The following is a 16,506-nucleotide window of genomic DNA, read 5'->3' as shown; positions in this document are numbered from 1 at the left end:
GGTGGATTTAAGAAACGGATTTTCTTGCTTCTAAAATATTAAGTTTTAGAAAGCTTCTATCTTCCTATCACTGTAATACTTATATACAACCAACCAGAGAGACAAAATTGTCTATTATAATTGGACTGCCAGTTCAAATTATTCATTCACTTTTTCATGTTTTTATAATCTTGTAAGACCTAAAACATGACTTTTGAGTTCCAGAAGCCAGAGAAGTGAGTTCTAAGGGCTGTGAGGGCTGGTTCTACAATATATTTATTTTCCCTATACTGTGTAATGTTTTCCATACAGCTGTCTTCAAAGTCACACTCCATTATTTTAATTTCCTCCTTTTTCTGAGACAGCCTGGCTATTTGGCCAAGTTGTCCTTATTTAGTGGTATTTACTCCCCAATCACAACTGACTGTATGGTTTAGAGTTGATCATGAAATACCAGCTCCAATACATTAGAGCTTTAGAAAAATATTTTTTTGCATTTCTCTCCTCAATGAGAGTTTCACAGTCTAATAGATCAATACAGTATCCTGTTTTCAATTTCCAATGACTAGCCAAAGGCCAACATGAAACATGTTTCGGTAGTGGGCACAAGTGAGAACAAGGGGCAAAGCCAGAAATCAGGTGCTGTGAAAGAGGTGGGCTTGGCAGGGTGCTGCAATCTGGATCCTACTCAGGCATCTTTTTAATGAGTTTCTGGCTACTAGGGGCTGCAGGGTAACCAACTAATACACCCTTCACAGCATTTCTTGTCATAAAGGGCATCTGAATTTGGAGGAGAAGTGGAAGCAGAGCAGGGATAGGCCAGGGGAAGAAGCAGGTAGACTGGGGACAAGTTGCCTGGCCAGGGTATTCTTACTGTCCTGGTGATTTTTGCACCTGAAATGGAATATAAGGGCCACTGAAATGGGGGCAAAATTTGGGTAGCCTTGATGCCTGTGCTAGCCTGAACAATGGACCTTAATAGGGGAGGCATAAGCTGCCTCCCTGCTTAGTCCCTGTGCTGGCACATACCCCACAGCAGGAATGAATTTAGCCCTGGGTGTCTGATAACTATGAAGCTTCCCTTCCCACTCCCACCCTCCACTGCTGGAAAACAGAAGGATCTCTCTTTTCCTCAGGCTCACCATGTTCTTGACAATCTTCTTGACTATCACAAGGGTAGGGAGTTCTTCATGAATGTGTTCCTCCTCACCTTTGCTACCTTCTGCACAGGAATAGTTTTCTCCTACTCTACCCTTCCACCAGCCACTTTGCGGCTGCAAGGATGAGTTGTTTATGGATCTCTACTACTCTCCTCCTTTCCCAGTATCCTGGGTGTTAGGTATATGAGTTTGTGTGTTTGAACTGATAGTCCCCCAGCTGGCCAGGTTCCTTCTTTGTATGCTCTAATGATTAGCTTGAGTGCGGTCTTCTGTTGCTCGCAACTTTCCCAGTCAGCAGGGTGACATGGAAATAATTCTGGCCTGTTTCACTACTAAACACAGGATTATGAATTGGTGACATGGACATTCTGCTGGCACTTGGGAAAGCTATAGGCAGCTAAAGATGCATTGGAACCCTCTGTCTGTAGATTGAGAGAGACATTAATGCGTCTGCTCACATTCAGAAGATCATTGTCACAGCCCATATGGCAAGAAACCTAACTAAAATACCAAATAAAACCAGATTCTCTGAAAATTGATGTCTGAGGACCCACTGCCAAAAATGAAGTAGTGGGTTTTTCAAACCCTGAGTTAGGATAAGGGCTAGTGGGCCCAGGGACTACCTTTCATTATCCTAAAAACTTTTTCTTAAGACCTTGTGTCTATAACACACGCTTTTTGGAAATACATTTTATTCTTAATTAAAAATCAGATTGTCATAAATGTGCACATAGTACATACAGCAACCATATGGCCATTAAGGTGATAAGTAACAGTCAGCATGGATTTGCCAAACAAATCATCTCAAATCAACCCGAGAGCTTTCTTTGACAGGGTAACAAGCCTTGTGGATAGGGGGGAAGTGGTAGACGTGGTATATCTTGACTTTACTAAAAGCTTTTGATACTGTCTCGTATGACCTTCTCATAGACAAACTAGGGAAATGCAACCTAGATGGAGCTACTATAAGGTGAGTGCAAAACTGGTTGGAAAACCGTTCCCAGAGAGTTATCAATGGTTCACAATCATCCTGGAAAGGCATAATGAGTGGGGTCCCACAAGGATCAGTTCTGGGTCCAGTTCCGTTCAATATCTTTGTTAATGAGTTGGATAATAGCATAGAGAGTACACTTAAAAAGTGTGTGGACAATACCACACTGGGAGGGGTTGCAAGTGCTTTGGAGGATAGGATTAAAATTCAAAATGATCTGGACAAACTGGAGAAATGGTTGAAGTAAATAGGATGAAATTCAATAAGAACAAATGCAAAGTACTCCACTCAGGAAGAAACAATCAGTTGCACACATACAAAATGGGAAATGACCGCCTAGGGAAGGAGTACTGATCTGGGGATCATAGTGGACTACAAGCTAAGTATGAATCAACAGTGTAATACCTTTGCAAAAAAAAGCAAACATAACTCTGGGATGTATTAGCAGGAGTGTTATAAGCAAGACACGAGAAGTAATTCTTCCGCTCTACTCCACACTGATTGGGCCTCAACTGGAGTATTGTGTCCACTGCTGGGTGCCACATTTCAGGAAAGATGTGGAAAATTGTAGAAAGCCCAGAGAAGAGCAACAAAAAAGATTAAAGGTCTAGAAAACATGACCTATGATGGTAGATTGGAAAAACTGGGTTTGTTTAGTCTGGAAAAGAGAAGACAGAGGTGATGTGATAACTGTTTTCAAGTACATAAAAGGTTGTTACAAGGAGGAGGGAGAAAAATTGTTGTTGTTAACCTCTGAAGATAGGACAAGAAGCAATGGGCTTAAACTGCAGCAAGGGAGGTTTAGGAAACCTATGGAAATGAATGGAAAACAAAAAAGTATTACATTGATGACTCAGAATCAAATGAAATATTAACACACACATCCCAATTCCCAAAACTTCAACGTTTCTCAAGTAGATATTTAAGAATTTTCAGTTGGAACCATTGGTAACATGAAAACATTAGTCACAGAAATTACAGCAGAAGTTATACCAATTCCATAATGAAGGGCCCAATCATGCAAACTTTATTCAAATAAGTAATCCTTACTCACAAGTGTAGTTTACAAAAGTCACTCCCCATGAGGGCTTTCAGGGTCAGGCCCTAAAATTACAACTATCTTTTCTTTATAATCCCACTTGTGACCCTTCTTTCACTAATCTTATCAAAACAAAATCTCTCCATGTGAAATTTCTGATGTGTGAACTCTTGCCAAAGGAGAATTTGGGGGAAAGTTTGAGATTAATTAAGCAAGATATTTGTGAAATATGAGAGTTTGAAAAATAAAGGTATTCCAATTTTACATATGGAATATAATGGGAAGATGTAAATTAGCAGCTACTAAAGCCATACATTTTTAAAATCAGCAAGTCTGGATAATTTGCATCCAAGAGTTTTAAAAGAGCTGGCTTCTGAGAGTGCTGATTTTCAATAAGTCTTGGAACACTGGGGAAGTCCCAAAATACTGGAAAAAAGCTAATGTGCCAATTTTCAAAAATGGTAAATGAGATGACCCAAGTCATTATAGTCCTATCAGCCTGACATTGATCCCAGACAAGATAATGGAACAGCTGGTACGGGATTTGATTAATAAGGAATTAAAGGAGGGTAACATAATTAATGTCAATCAACATGGGTTTATAGAAAACAGATCTTGTCAAACTAACGATATCTTGTTTTGCTGTGATTCCAAATTTGGCTGATATAGGTAGAAGTGTTGATGTAATATACTTAGACTTCTGTAAGACATTTGACTTGGTACCACATGACATTTTGATTAAAACACTAGAAAGTAGGGCTGTCGATTAATTGCAGTTAACTCATGCGATTAACTAAAAAAAATTAACTGTGATTAAAAAAATTAATCGTGATTAATCACACTGTTAAACAATAGACTATCAACTGAAATTTATAAAATATTTTTGGACATTTTTCTACATTTTAAAATATATTGATTTCCATTACAACACAGAATACAAAGTGTACAGTACTCACTTTATATTATTTTTTATTACAAATATTTGCACTTTAAAAATGATAAAAGAAATAGTATTTTTCAATTCTCCCCATGCAAGTACTGTAGTGCAATCTCTTTATTGTGAAAGTGTAACTTACAAATATAGATGGTTTTTTGTTACATAACTGCACTCAAAAACAAAACCATGTAAAACTAAAGCCTACAAGTCCATTCAGTGCTACTTCTTGTTCAGCCTATTGTTAAGGCAAACAAGTTTGTTTACATTTACGGGAGATACTGCTGACTGCTTCTTCTTTACAATGTCACCTGAAAGTGAGAACAGGCGTTCGCATGGCACTTTTGTAGCTGGTGTTGCAAGGTATTTACATGTCAGATATGCTAAGCATTTATTTGTCCCTTCATGCTTCGGCCACCATTCCAGAGGACGTGCTTCCATGCTGATGATGCTCGTTAAAATAATGCATTAATTAAATTTGTGACTGAACTTGGGGGAGAATTGTATGTCTCCTGTTCTGTTTTACCCACATTCTGCCATATATTTCATGTTATAGCAGTCTCAGATGATGACCCACCACATGTTCGTTTTAAGAACACTTTCACAGCAGATTTGACAAAACACAAAGAAGGTACCAATGTGAGATTTCTAAGGATAGATACAGCACTCGACCCAAGGTTTAAGAATCTCAACAGTGCCATGCAAGCGCCTGTTCTCACTTTCAGGTGACATTGTAAACAAGACATGGGCAGCATTATCTCTTGCAAATTGTAACCAAACTTGTTTGTCTGAGTGATTGGCTGAAGTAGGACTGAGTGGACTTGTAGGTTCTAAAGTTTTACGTTATTTTATTTTTGAATGCAGTTTTTTTTGTACATAATTCTACATTTGTAAGTTCAACTTTCATGATAAAGAGATTGCACTACAGTACTTGTATTAGGTGAATTGAAATATACTACTACTTTCTGTTTTTTACAGTGCAAATATTTGTAATTAAAAATAAATATAAAGTGCGCACTGTACATTTGTATTCTGTGTTGTAATTGAAATAAATATATTTGAAAATTTAGAAAACATCCAAAAATATTTAAATAAATGGTATTCTATTATTGTTAACAGTGCGATTAATCACGCTTAATTTTTTTAATCCCAATTAATTTTTTAAATTTCTTGACAGCTCTAGTATAAATTGTTTGGTATTCATTTAAATATTGATATATAGGGTATAAGTGTGTGGTTTTTAAAGGGTCTTTGTTTTAAATTCTCCAGAGAGGTGTGCAGTTATTTAATATTATACTGAATATTGATTAAGTGGAACAGAAGAATCCAAACAGGGGGTTGTGACAGTCTTATGAATATTCCCCTTTGGTTCAAAGCTCAGCCTCAAAGAAACCTTAAGAGGGAAGGTTAAAGTCTGGGATGAGTCATGATAGGGACTGAAAGGCTGCCATAAGGACTGTAATATAAGGAGATAAGGACTTTCCCTCTCTGCATAAATCTTGTCAGTTTCTACAAAGAAAAAAAAAACCAGACACAGAAGCCCCCTTCTCTTTTTTATATCTGTCTCCCCATCACTCTTTCATCCTTTGCCTCAGTCACAGACACTGGGACTGCTTCACAGGTTTTTTCTCTAAACCCTGCACCTGCTTCAGTGACTCCATCCCCTTCCATCTCTTGAGTTCCCTCACCTCCACTCTAACTCCTATCTTTACCCTTCTCAACTTTTCATTCTCCTCAAGGTTCTTCCCCTTACAACATAAAACATACCTGGTCTCTTCCATCTTAAAGTCCAGCCTTGACCCCTTATCTCCCATAAATTATTGTTTCATCCCCTTTTACCACTTCATCTCTAAGCTACTGCTAAGATAATCCTCCTTGCATGCTTCTTTATTTCAATTGCCTCCATTGGCTCTCCCTCTTCCATAGCACCAAACATGAACTTGTTGTCCTAACTTTTCTAGCTCTTGATAATCTAGTTCTGTCCTACTTGTTCAACTTTTATCTTATCTCAAGGTAAATTTACGTCTTTTCTCTGCCAGTGATATCAGCCATGATTGCCCATTTCTCTGAAAAGCACTTTCACGCTTTCTCCCATGCTGCCTCTGACAAGTGGGAAAAGCTCCCAGAAAAATCTGAAAAACCATCACCTTATCTTTTTTTATTCCATCCTTAAAACTCACCTGTTCCATGGTGCACACAGTAAACTGCAATCTGAAAATACTTAGAGGTGGCAAATTGTGATTATTGACTTGATTAATTAAGAATTGTGCACAAAGGAGCAGTGGCACAGGAGCCAGCAAACAGAGCTTGACTGAAAGCTTGGGGAATGGGCTATGCGTTGGTCTGCTTTTGGTTTTTGCATTTGTAGGGTGTTTTTGTTTTTTTGACAGGAGCTTAGGAGGGAAGGCTATGACAGCTGCAGAAGTATCAGTGGTAGGGCCCTGAAGAGGGGAAGAGACAATGAAGTTGACTGGATGTGGCACCTGTGGCATGTACATTATTCTGGAGAGGGTGTGACACAGCGTGGCCAGAGGGCAGCAGGAGAGTGTTAGAAGGGAGCCTTATTCCCTGTAGAGGGAAGAAAGTTTGCTATCGATTAATGAAAGCACCTGAAGCCAATTAGAGCACCTGAAGCCAGTCACCTGATAAAACCCCCCTGCTTCAATCAGCCAAGGGAAGGAGTTGAAGCAGAGTGGATTGGTGTTGGAGCAGAGAGCAGTTTGGAGGAGTTGAAGTAGAGTGGATTGGTGTTGGAGTAGAGAGCAGTTTGGAGGGAAGCAGAGGAGAGTTTGAGAAGTGCTGCAGTGGACTAAGAAGACCAAGACCCTAGGTAAAGGGACACCTGGTTTGTGCAGAGGTAGGGCAGGAAGCCCCATAAGCTGAAGGGCAGGAGAGGGAAGTAGTCCAGGGGAAGGAACCGCTAGTTCAAGCGGTTTACTGCTATCCCTAGGGCCCCTGGGGGGACCCGGAGTAGAGGGCAGACCTGGGTCCCTCCCTCTCCACTCCCCTCCTCTAGGACACTAGTGAGGCAGTTAATACCCCAGTTCAGGGGCGAGAAACGGTGCCCTGAACCCTCCCCAAGAAGAGAAAGCGCGAGACCCATCGAAGTAGTGCTGGCAATTTGCCACAGGGTACCTGAAAGTTGCTTCATTTGCATGAAGTGCCACTTGATAGATCTGATGGAAGAGAAAATGTATATGTAGCTAGAAACTAGAGTTTCAAAGGGGAGCGGGGCAGATGATGGAGGGAAGAAGAGAGAAGGCTGAAAGGAAAACTCAAGACTTGCAGATGCAAGCTGGATCAGAGGACTCTGAGAGCAGACTGCTGGATTAGGAAAGTGACCAGTGGAAGCATGTGACTATGAGAACAAGGCAGAGGAAAAGACTGGCTAGCAAAGGAGAAATAGAGCTGAGGAGCAGGTTTGCTGAGTTGGAAAAGGAAGGGGAAAGGCAGGCAGTACCAGAAGATGAGAGCAAAAAAGAAGAGAAGAGAAGAGCAGCTAGTCTTACAAGAAGAGAGGAAGAGCCAGTGGAGATCACCAGAGTTTGGAGCCCCAGGAGGATAGAGGATGAATTGCAGAAGATTGCAAATGACAACAGAAAAAAAGACTTGCAGCCAGAAAGAACAGAAGGGGGAAGGCTGGAAAATTGTACCAACAGGCAGGGGTAGGTCTATGCTACTGGAGACTCCCTACTAGGAAGAACAGACAGGCCTGTCACCAGATAGGCCGGATCACAGAAGGGTGTACTGTCTGCTAGGATCTAAGATACAGGGTGTGGACCAGAATTCCAAGAGGATCCTAATGGGAGCATGAAAGAGTCCACTGATTGTCCTTCATATGGGAACAAATGACACTGCTAGATTCCTGCTGGAATGCATCAAGGAAGAATACACGAGGTTGGGGAAGACGCTTAAAGAAATGATCTTCAGGTGATCTACAGTGGGATTCTACCTGTCCAAAGAGGAGAGCGAATGCAAGATAAGATTATGATGATCAACAGATGGCTCAGGCAATGGTGTAAATGGCGACTTTGGGATGATCAACTGCTGGGAGGCATTCATGGACAGAGAACTGTTCTTATGTGATGGACTCCACCTGAGTAGGGAGGGAAATAGACATCTGGGCTGGGAGATGGCCCATCTGATTAAAAGAGCTTTAAACGTGGAATTTGGGGTGATGGCTGGAAGATGCTCCATGTAATCTTCCCACCTGATTCGAATACTGAGCGGGAGGAAAATCAAGTAGGAGAGGATACAGTAATGGAGAAAGGAACAATAGAAGGTAGTAGCAAGGACAACGTGAGGAACGAAAGTGTGAGTACCACTGATAGTAACTGTAAGTTAGGCAATACTGGCAGTAAAATGTACCTGAAGTAAGGAATCTGGGCAAAGCCAAGCAGAAACAACTAAGATGTCTGTACACCAATGCAGGGAGCCTGAGTACCAAAATGGATGAACTAGAATTACTGGTGCAGGAAGTAAAACTAGGTATTAAAGAGATAATAGAAACACAGTGGAATAGTAGTCATGACAGGAATATAGATCTTGAAGGATATGTGCTGTTCAGGAAAGACAGAAATAGAGGTAAAGGTGGTGGAGTAGCATTGTATATTAATGATGAGGTAGAGTATAAGGAAATTAGAAGCGATAGAAAGGATAAAATAGAATCTTGGTCAAAATCACTTGGGGAAAGAAAGGTAACAGAGGCTCCACTGCAACAGTACTTGAGGGCTGCTACTGACTTCCAAGATTTGATTTGGATATGGATAGTGACATCTTTATTATTTTTAATGAAAAATATTATTGGAAATTTTGTGATTATGGGAGACTTTAATATCCCAGATATTGATTGGAGAATAAGTACTACTAATAATGGTAGGGCCCAGATATTTCTGGATGTGGTAGCTCATAAATTTCTTCACCAAATAGTCCTAAAATGAACAAGAGGTGGTGCCATTTTAGATTTAGTTTTGGTAAGTAGCAAGGAACTCATAGAAGAACTGGTTGTAGAGGACACCTTTTGGTTTAAGTGATCATGAGTTAATTCAGTTTAAACTAAATGGAAGGATAACCAAAAATAGATCTGAAACTAGGGCCCTTGATTTCAAAAGGGAAAACTTAAAAAATATTAAAGGAATTAGTTAGGGAAGTGGACTAGAACTCAAGATCTGAATGTGGAGGAGGCTTGGAATTAGTTTCTGCAACTTTGACTTAACGTATCTCAAACCTGCATCCCAAACAAGGGGAAAAAATTGTAGGAAAGGGTTGCAGACCAAATTAGATGAACAAGCATCTCAAAACAGGTTATTAAGAGAAAGCAGAAAGCCTGCAAGGAATGGAAGAAGGGATGGATCAGCAAAGAAAGCTACCTCTTGTAGGTCAGAAAGTGTAAAGAAAAACTGAGAACTGCCAAAAGCCAAGCAGAGCTGGACCTTGCAGAGGAAATTAAAACCAATAGTAAAAGTTTCTTTAGCCACATAAATAAAAAGAAAACAAGGAAAGAAGAAGTGGAACTGCTAACCACTGAGGATGGGGTGGAGAGTAAAGATAATCTAGGCATGTCCCAACACAAACAAATATCTTGCCTCACTTTTTCACAAGAGTAATGAGGAGCTTGGGGGCTGTGCCAGGGTAGCTAATGGGAATGAGGATATGGAAGTAGAAATGACCACATCTGCGGTGGAAGAGAAACTCAAAGAAACTTAATGGTACCAAATTGGGGGGACCGGATAATCTCCATCCAAGAATATTAAAAAACTTGGCACATGAAATTACAAACCAAATAGCAAGAATTTTTAATGAATCCATAAACTCAGAGGTCGCACCCTATGATTGGAGAATTGCAAATATAGTACCTATATTTAAGAAAGGGGGGGGAAAAAAAGGGATCTGAGAAACGACAGGCCTGTTAGTTTGACCTCAATTGTCTGCAACATCTTAGAACAAATTTTGAAAGAGAGAAAGTCGTTAAGGACATAGAGGTAAACAGTAATTGGGATAAAATACAAATGATTTTATAAAAGGTAGAACTGTGCCAGACCAACTTGATCTTTTTTATTTGATAAGTGAGTTTCTAGACAAAGAGAATGCAGTAGATCTAATCAATCTGGATTTCAGTAAGGCATTTGATACAATTCCACATGGGAAATTATTAGTTAAATTGGAAAACATGGGGATTAATATGATATTTGAAAGGTGGCTCAGCACCCTGGTTAAAGGGGAGACTACAATGGGTCGTACTGAAAGATGAACTGTCAGGCTGGAGGAAGGTTACTAGTGGAGTTCCTCAGGGACTGGGATTGGTCTTGGGACCATTCTTATTTAACATTTTCATTCACTACCTTGGCACAAAAAATGAGAGTATGCTAATGAAATTTGCAGATGACACAAAGTTGGGAGGCATTGCCAATACGGAAGAGGGTCGGAATATCATACAAGAAGATTTGGATGCCCTTGAAAACTGGAATAATAAAAATGGGATGAAATTTAATAGTGTAAAGTCAGGGACTAAAACCAAGAATTTTTGGTATAAACTGGGGCACATCACTTGGAAGCAACAGAGGAGGAGAAAGACCTGGTGTATTGATCAGTCACAGAATGACTATGAGCTGCAAATGTGATGCAGCCATGAAAAAGGCCTAATGTGATCCTATGATGGATCAGGCGGGGTATTTCCAGTAGAGATAGGGAAGTCTTATTACCATTATACAACTCACGGCTCAGACCTCATTTGGAATACTGTGTGCAATTCTGGTCTCCCATGTTTAAAAAAGATGAATTCGAACTGGAACAGGTGCAGAAGAGGGCTACTATGATTGTTCTCTAAATACATCAGAGGGAGAGCAGTTATTTAAGTTAAGGGCCAATGTTGGCACAAGAACAAATGGATATAAACTGGCCATCAATAAGTTTAGGCTTGAAATCAGATGAACTATCAGAGAAGTGAAGTTCTGGAACAGCCTTCTATGGGGAATAGTGAGGGCAAGACACCTAACATGTTTCAGGACTGGGTTTGATAAATTTATGGCAGGGATGGTAAATAAGATTGCCTACAATGGCCCATCTGCAACTGATGTTAGCAAATATCTCCAACAGCTGGAGATGGGACACTATTTGGGGAAGGCTCTCAGTTACAACAGAGAATTATTTCACGAGTGGCTGGCTGGTAGGTCTTGCACATATGTTTAGGGTCTAACTGACTACCACGTGTGGTGTCTGGAAGGATTCTCCCACAACTGAAATTGGCAGAGACCCTGGGAGGTTTTTGCCTTCCTCTGAAGTGTTGGGCATGAGTCACTTGCTGGTTTGAGCTACAGTAAATGGAAGATTCTCTGAAACTTGAAGTCTTTAAATCAAGATTTGAAGACTTCAGTAACTCAGCCAGAGGTTATGGGTCTATTACAGGAGCGGGTGGGTGAGGTTCTGTGGCTTGCGATGTGTAGGAGTTCAGCCTAGATGATCATGATGGTCCCTTCTGCCCTTAAAGTTTATGAATGTATGAGTCTACATGATATTATTTTTGTTACTCTGTCTCCTCCACCCTGACCCACGTGTTTGTCTCATCTACCTACTTTGTCTTGTCTTTAGAATATAAGCTCATTGAATCTTATATGTTTGCACAGCACCTAGTACAATAGGATTCTGATCTGGTTGGCCTCTAGGCACTACCACAACATAATGTTAAATTATTAATTATTATTATTTACATGGCATCCAAATTGTGCTAGATACTTTACAGATGTAGAATAAGGCCCCTGCCCTGAAAAACATATAATTAACTGAAAACATTCCATCAAAATACAGTCTAAGGAGTAGGCGAAGGAAGCAAACAATTGACAAAGGAATGCAGAGAGAAAGAAGGAATATATGGAGTATCAGAAACTAAATACTTGAGTACAAAGATATGAGGAAAGTATAGAAAAAACACTTGGGTAAGGGGATGTGTGGGGTGTACAAAATTAAACAGCAGTGGTGCTGGTGAGTAGAAAATGAGATACTGAGCAGTGGGAAGGATTTTAAATGGTGGTAGAGGTTGACATCAAGCTTACTGAAGAAGAAATGTTTTGAGGGAAGGGAAATAAATTCAATTGGAATGGCGTGCAGAGCAAAAATTGATTAATTATGGAAGAGTAGAACAGTTGAAATGAAGGGGCAGTGAACTGATTAATTGGGGAGTGGTTTTCCCCTGGCTAGGGGAGAACTCCTACCCCTTTCCCTTATCCTTTCTCGCTCTCATTCCTCTCCTTTCCATCCATCTCACTATCCATCATTTTATTACGCACATTTATTCTGATTCTGAAGGACATCTTTCTGTCTGACACCACCTTTTCTGGAAATGGTTTTATACCTATCTTCTTACAATTTCTCTTGTTAATTTTGAGATCAAAGAACCAAATGATGACAAGAGAGGGGAAAAAAGGCAAAAGCTCCTTATTCTCTTTCCCCAAGAGGATCTGAAGAGAAATTGACAGTACTAGCAAGGTGTTAGTCAAGTGTATAAACTGCTGATTGCAATTGTCATGACTGTCCAAAATGAATAAGAAGAGCAGAAGCATCTTGTAGACACAAAAGACGAAAGGCATATACAATAAAAAAAGTTCTTATAAATTAGCCATGAAGATCCTGACCTATGAAGATCAAATTAAGGGGGGGATGACAATGGTATCATGAGAGTTTAAAACAAGCTAGCCAAAAACCCTGGAACTAAGTTTAGATGACAATTTGTTAGTGTATTGCTCAGAGACATTGAATTCATTATTTTAATAATAATGAAGAGTGTACACTGGAGATAATAATGATATAGATGCTTATTACAGTAGCATCAAGCAGAGTGTCAGTACCAGTACAAGTTCATATATTGGACATGGATTCATCATCTGCTGTGTTAACTCCAAAAGAGTCCTTTCCTCATTTCGTAAATTACATTTTTAACATGTCATGTCTGAAATACAGACACATTAGACTATTTGATCAATGGTTTGGATTATCATTTGTCTGAGGAGGCACACAAAGGTGAAAAACTAAGAGCAACACTGTGCAGCCTCTGCCAACAAGACTAATGTTACAATGTCCAGAGAATTTTTACCAATAATAAATAAGAAAGCAGCTTGCTGTTTGATGAGATCAGATAGTCCAAGTCTCTCCAAACCAATTGGTTTTCTTTGGGCTCACTAATCTGTAGCTATAAACATGATAAATTACAATTTTCTGATGACATCTTAGCTCATTCTTTTACCTTGGAATCTAGTCTGAATTTTTTTGGGGTAACAACAACAGCAAATGATATTGCCAGACTCTTAACTATGGCCCTCCTACCTAAATTGTCAGAGCAGCTGACTATCCTAAATGTGGCCATGTCATGTCCTTCCTCACTTTTGCCTGTTGTTCATTGAAATTCAACAATATCTACAATAAAAGTCCTTTTTATTCCGCATCCTCAATTTTTGCCCCTACATTGTGGGAAATCCTGACTCTAAACACAAAACATTAGAATTTAGTAGAATCTATAAACGATTAAAGCATAAACAAGCAAAATATGAATGGCTAATTCAAATGACACACTAATTTGATACACTCACCAAGGAAAAAAGTATTTAAAGAGGCAATGCAACTTGATGGGGGAAAAAGCCACCAAGACTCCAAAGCAATAATTTTAAGGGATTATTTTAATGAGGTTGAATAATTTATTAAATATATGAGATGATGAAACAGACATGTTTCATAGCAATGAACATTTTGGCATCCAAATGAGGATACTCACTGACACAACCCACAATATCTTAATCCTCAACCAAATATTTTGGCTATAGGATAGATCTTATTAAACTCTGTGTCCTTAACAGAATAGGCTCAGTGGCTTTTCATATATTTAATTTTTTTTTAAAGCACCACTGTATGTCTGCTAGAATAAAACAAATAACATGTCCTCTTTACACGCTAGGAGAGGAGGCAGGCAGTATACTTGCAGATACTATTAATGCAAAAGCCTCTTGTAGGTGTGTCTTACCGGTTCTCCTGCACTGCCTGCTGCGTGATGGGAATAACAGATGAGACCCGGGATGGGCTGTTCACCTTTTGCCATGATAACAGCAGAACTGGTGTAGGATGGATGCTTCTAATGTACAATACATAACAGCTATGAATACAGTGACAGGAAAACATGAAACTATACAAGCAAAATGACTGAGAGGGAACAAGGGTGAATACAGGTGGGACACTGAAATGCCAAGTGCTGAGAAATTTATATGAGCACAATCAGTTTAGATCTCAGGTATTTTCTGCCCATAAAAATTGCACTAAATACGTAAGTCTTTGGCCATTTCAAAAGAACTATTTGACTTAATTAGACATAACATTTAAATTAATATTAACAAAAATTGCAACTTGCAGTTGATAATTTACATCACCTTTTGCTTCTATTCCTGCAAACCTATACGTAATCAGGATTTTTTTGTTCATGAGAAAATGATGTTAGGTTGGAGGCATCATGGAATCATGATGGCTCATTCCTGAGCTTCATCTTTTGGGAGCAGGAATGCTGCTATTATGTTTTAAATAAGTGGCATACTGTCTTTTTGATTTACTTAAAATGAATTCCTTATCTGGATATGGTGATCAACAGCAACTGAAAAACATCAGCTTAGCCAACTGTAGGGTGGATGAACTTAAATAACCTTTCACAAGCATCTAGCAACACACAAACCTTAAATACGTATAAACAGAATGCATGAAACAAAGGTAAAAGATACAGTGCTGCAACTAAAACAATAGTATTGATTTGGCAAAACAAAATTATAGAGAAAATAGTATTTTAACTGTTTTTGACACATTGAAATCATAAATTTTTCCAAGCACTATTTTTACAAATTATTGCAAGTCATTTTTCTTTTATACGCCAAAATTTCTAATCCTAGTCTTAGTAACATTTGCCTAATCAAACTGGCTAAAGTAATGAAATCTAAATAGTAATGAGACCTATTTGTTGTAGCAGAATTCCACATCACTAGGCCCCCAGAACACAGATGTATATGGGGGAATACCAGTAGCCTGGGTAGATTATTAGCTATTCTACAACCTATTTGTCATATTTTTTTTCCATTTTAGCTTCGGGAAATCAATACTGTCCTTTTAAACAGAACACTGTGATAGCAGGAAATGAAGTACCACCTACTGGAGGTAATACAGTCAGGCAGGGCAGGTGTTTTAAGTAAAAATAAAAAATTCTAGCACTTCAGAAAATGGTATTGTAAAGTCCACAAAAGCATTAAGATAATAGCAGGGTATGTGTGGTACCTTACAAAGTTTGTGATAACTACCAAAACAGTGCTCGCATATTGTTGTGGAGCTGGATGGTACTGATTTTTAGACAATGTATTTAAAATTCATCAGTTTGTAAAACCAAAAAACAAACATGTTCCTAAAATGCAATTGGATGTTGGTGGAAAGTACCTGAGATAGAAACCTAAGTGCCTCTTATGCATATGACTTAGACTCACCTTAGCTGCAATGGCTGCAGCAGTTATATGTGAAGAAGAACTGTCCTCTGTTGAGGCAACTCCACTATCCTTCTTCTCTTCCTCCTCTTCCTCGCACTGTACACCTTTGTCTTCTGTCTGTTTGTGTGGGCTGGTGGTTGGAGGAGGAGAAAGAGGAGGTGGCGGTGAAGGTAGATCTTCAAGTTCATCATGTACTTCCTTTACTTTTACAATGGCATCCCGCAAAAGGTCAATGGCATGAGGTAGAGCTGGCAGTATAAACTGAAAACATTCCTATGTACAACAAGAAGAGAAATGACAGTGAAGAGTTACCTGCAGACGAAAATAGGGATTTGACTTCTCTGTCAGTAAGGAGTAATTGGGGTTTACATCAGATTTGACATCTGATAAAAACATTAACATCCAATTGCTGATGGGAGGAGAATCAAGTGAAAATCTAACAGCTTAATCAAAGGTGAATTGGGCGCTATACAGTATTATTATTCATACACAAGAACACTATGTTGTGCAACAGCTAAAATTAACCAACCAATATTACAAATATAAAAATCTAGGATGTCAACAGTTAAGTGCCATTGTACACACCATCCAGTAACCAATCCACAACAGTTTATAAAATAATCATTAGCCAAACCACAGAACACATCACAAATATTTAAACAGACATTCAACACATAAACAACCTTTATTCTATGCCTATAGTGATCCTAGACTCAAACTGTCCCCATTTTGCTCCTTTCATACCTAAAGAAAGATTCTTCAAATTCTTATTCACACCATTAGGGGTTTCTATAATCATGCTTTCATATGGTAAGATACATTACTTTTTATTCTTGGACTTTTCCTATGGGCTGTAGAATGACAGACTATCATTAATATCATCATAATTTCTTATAACTCAGGATAAT

At 39.0% G+C, this 16,506-nt stretch overlaps 1 protein-coding gene across 9 annotated transcripts in view; it reads right to left on the bottom strand.

Annotated features, from left to right (window-relative positions):
* Nucleotides 1-16,506, bottom strand: part of GPHN (gephyrin) — a 588,066-nt gene that overhangs the window by 186,290 nt on the left and 385,270 nt on the right. For 6 of the 9 annotated variants that reach the window (XM_084630610.1, XM_084630611.1, XM_084630612.1 and 3 more), the window contains 2 exons: nucleotides 15,599-15,871; nucleotides 14,110-14,217 (listed from right to left, as the gene is read on the bottom strand). In XM_084630610.1, coding sequence (XP_084486736.1) covers nucleotides 14,110-14,217; nucleotides 15,599-15,871 — 381 coding nt within the window. The remainder of the gene's footprint in view (nucleotides 1-14,109; nucleotides 14,218-15,598; nucleotides 15,872-16,506) is intronic. The other 3 variants (XM_084630613.1, XM_084630615.1, XM_084630616.1) reach the window with 1 other exon arrangement.

The sequence above is a fragment of the Lepidochelys olivacea genome (genome assembly GCF_965140295.1).
Source record: "Lepidochelys olivacea isolate rLepOli2 genome assembly, chromosome: 6".
In the NCBI taxonomy this organism is placed as follows: Eukaryota; Metazoa; Chordata; order Testudines; family Cheloniidae; genus Lepidochelys; species Lepidochelys olivacea.
The sequence above is the reverse complement of the archived record's forward strand: the minus strand, read 5'-3'. Positions and strand labels throughout refer to the sequence as shown.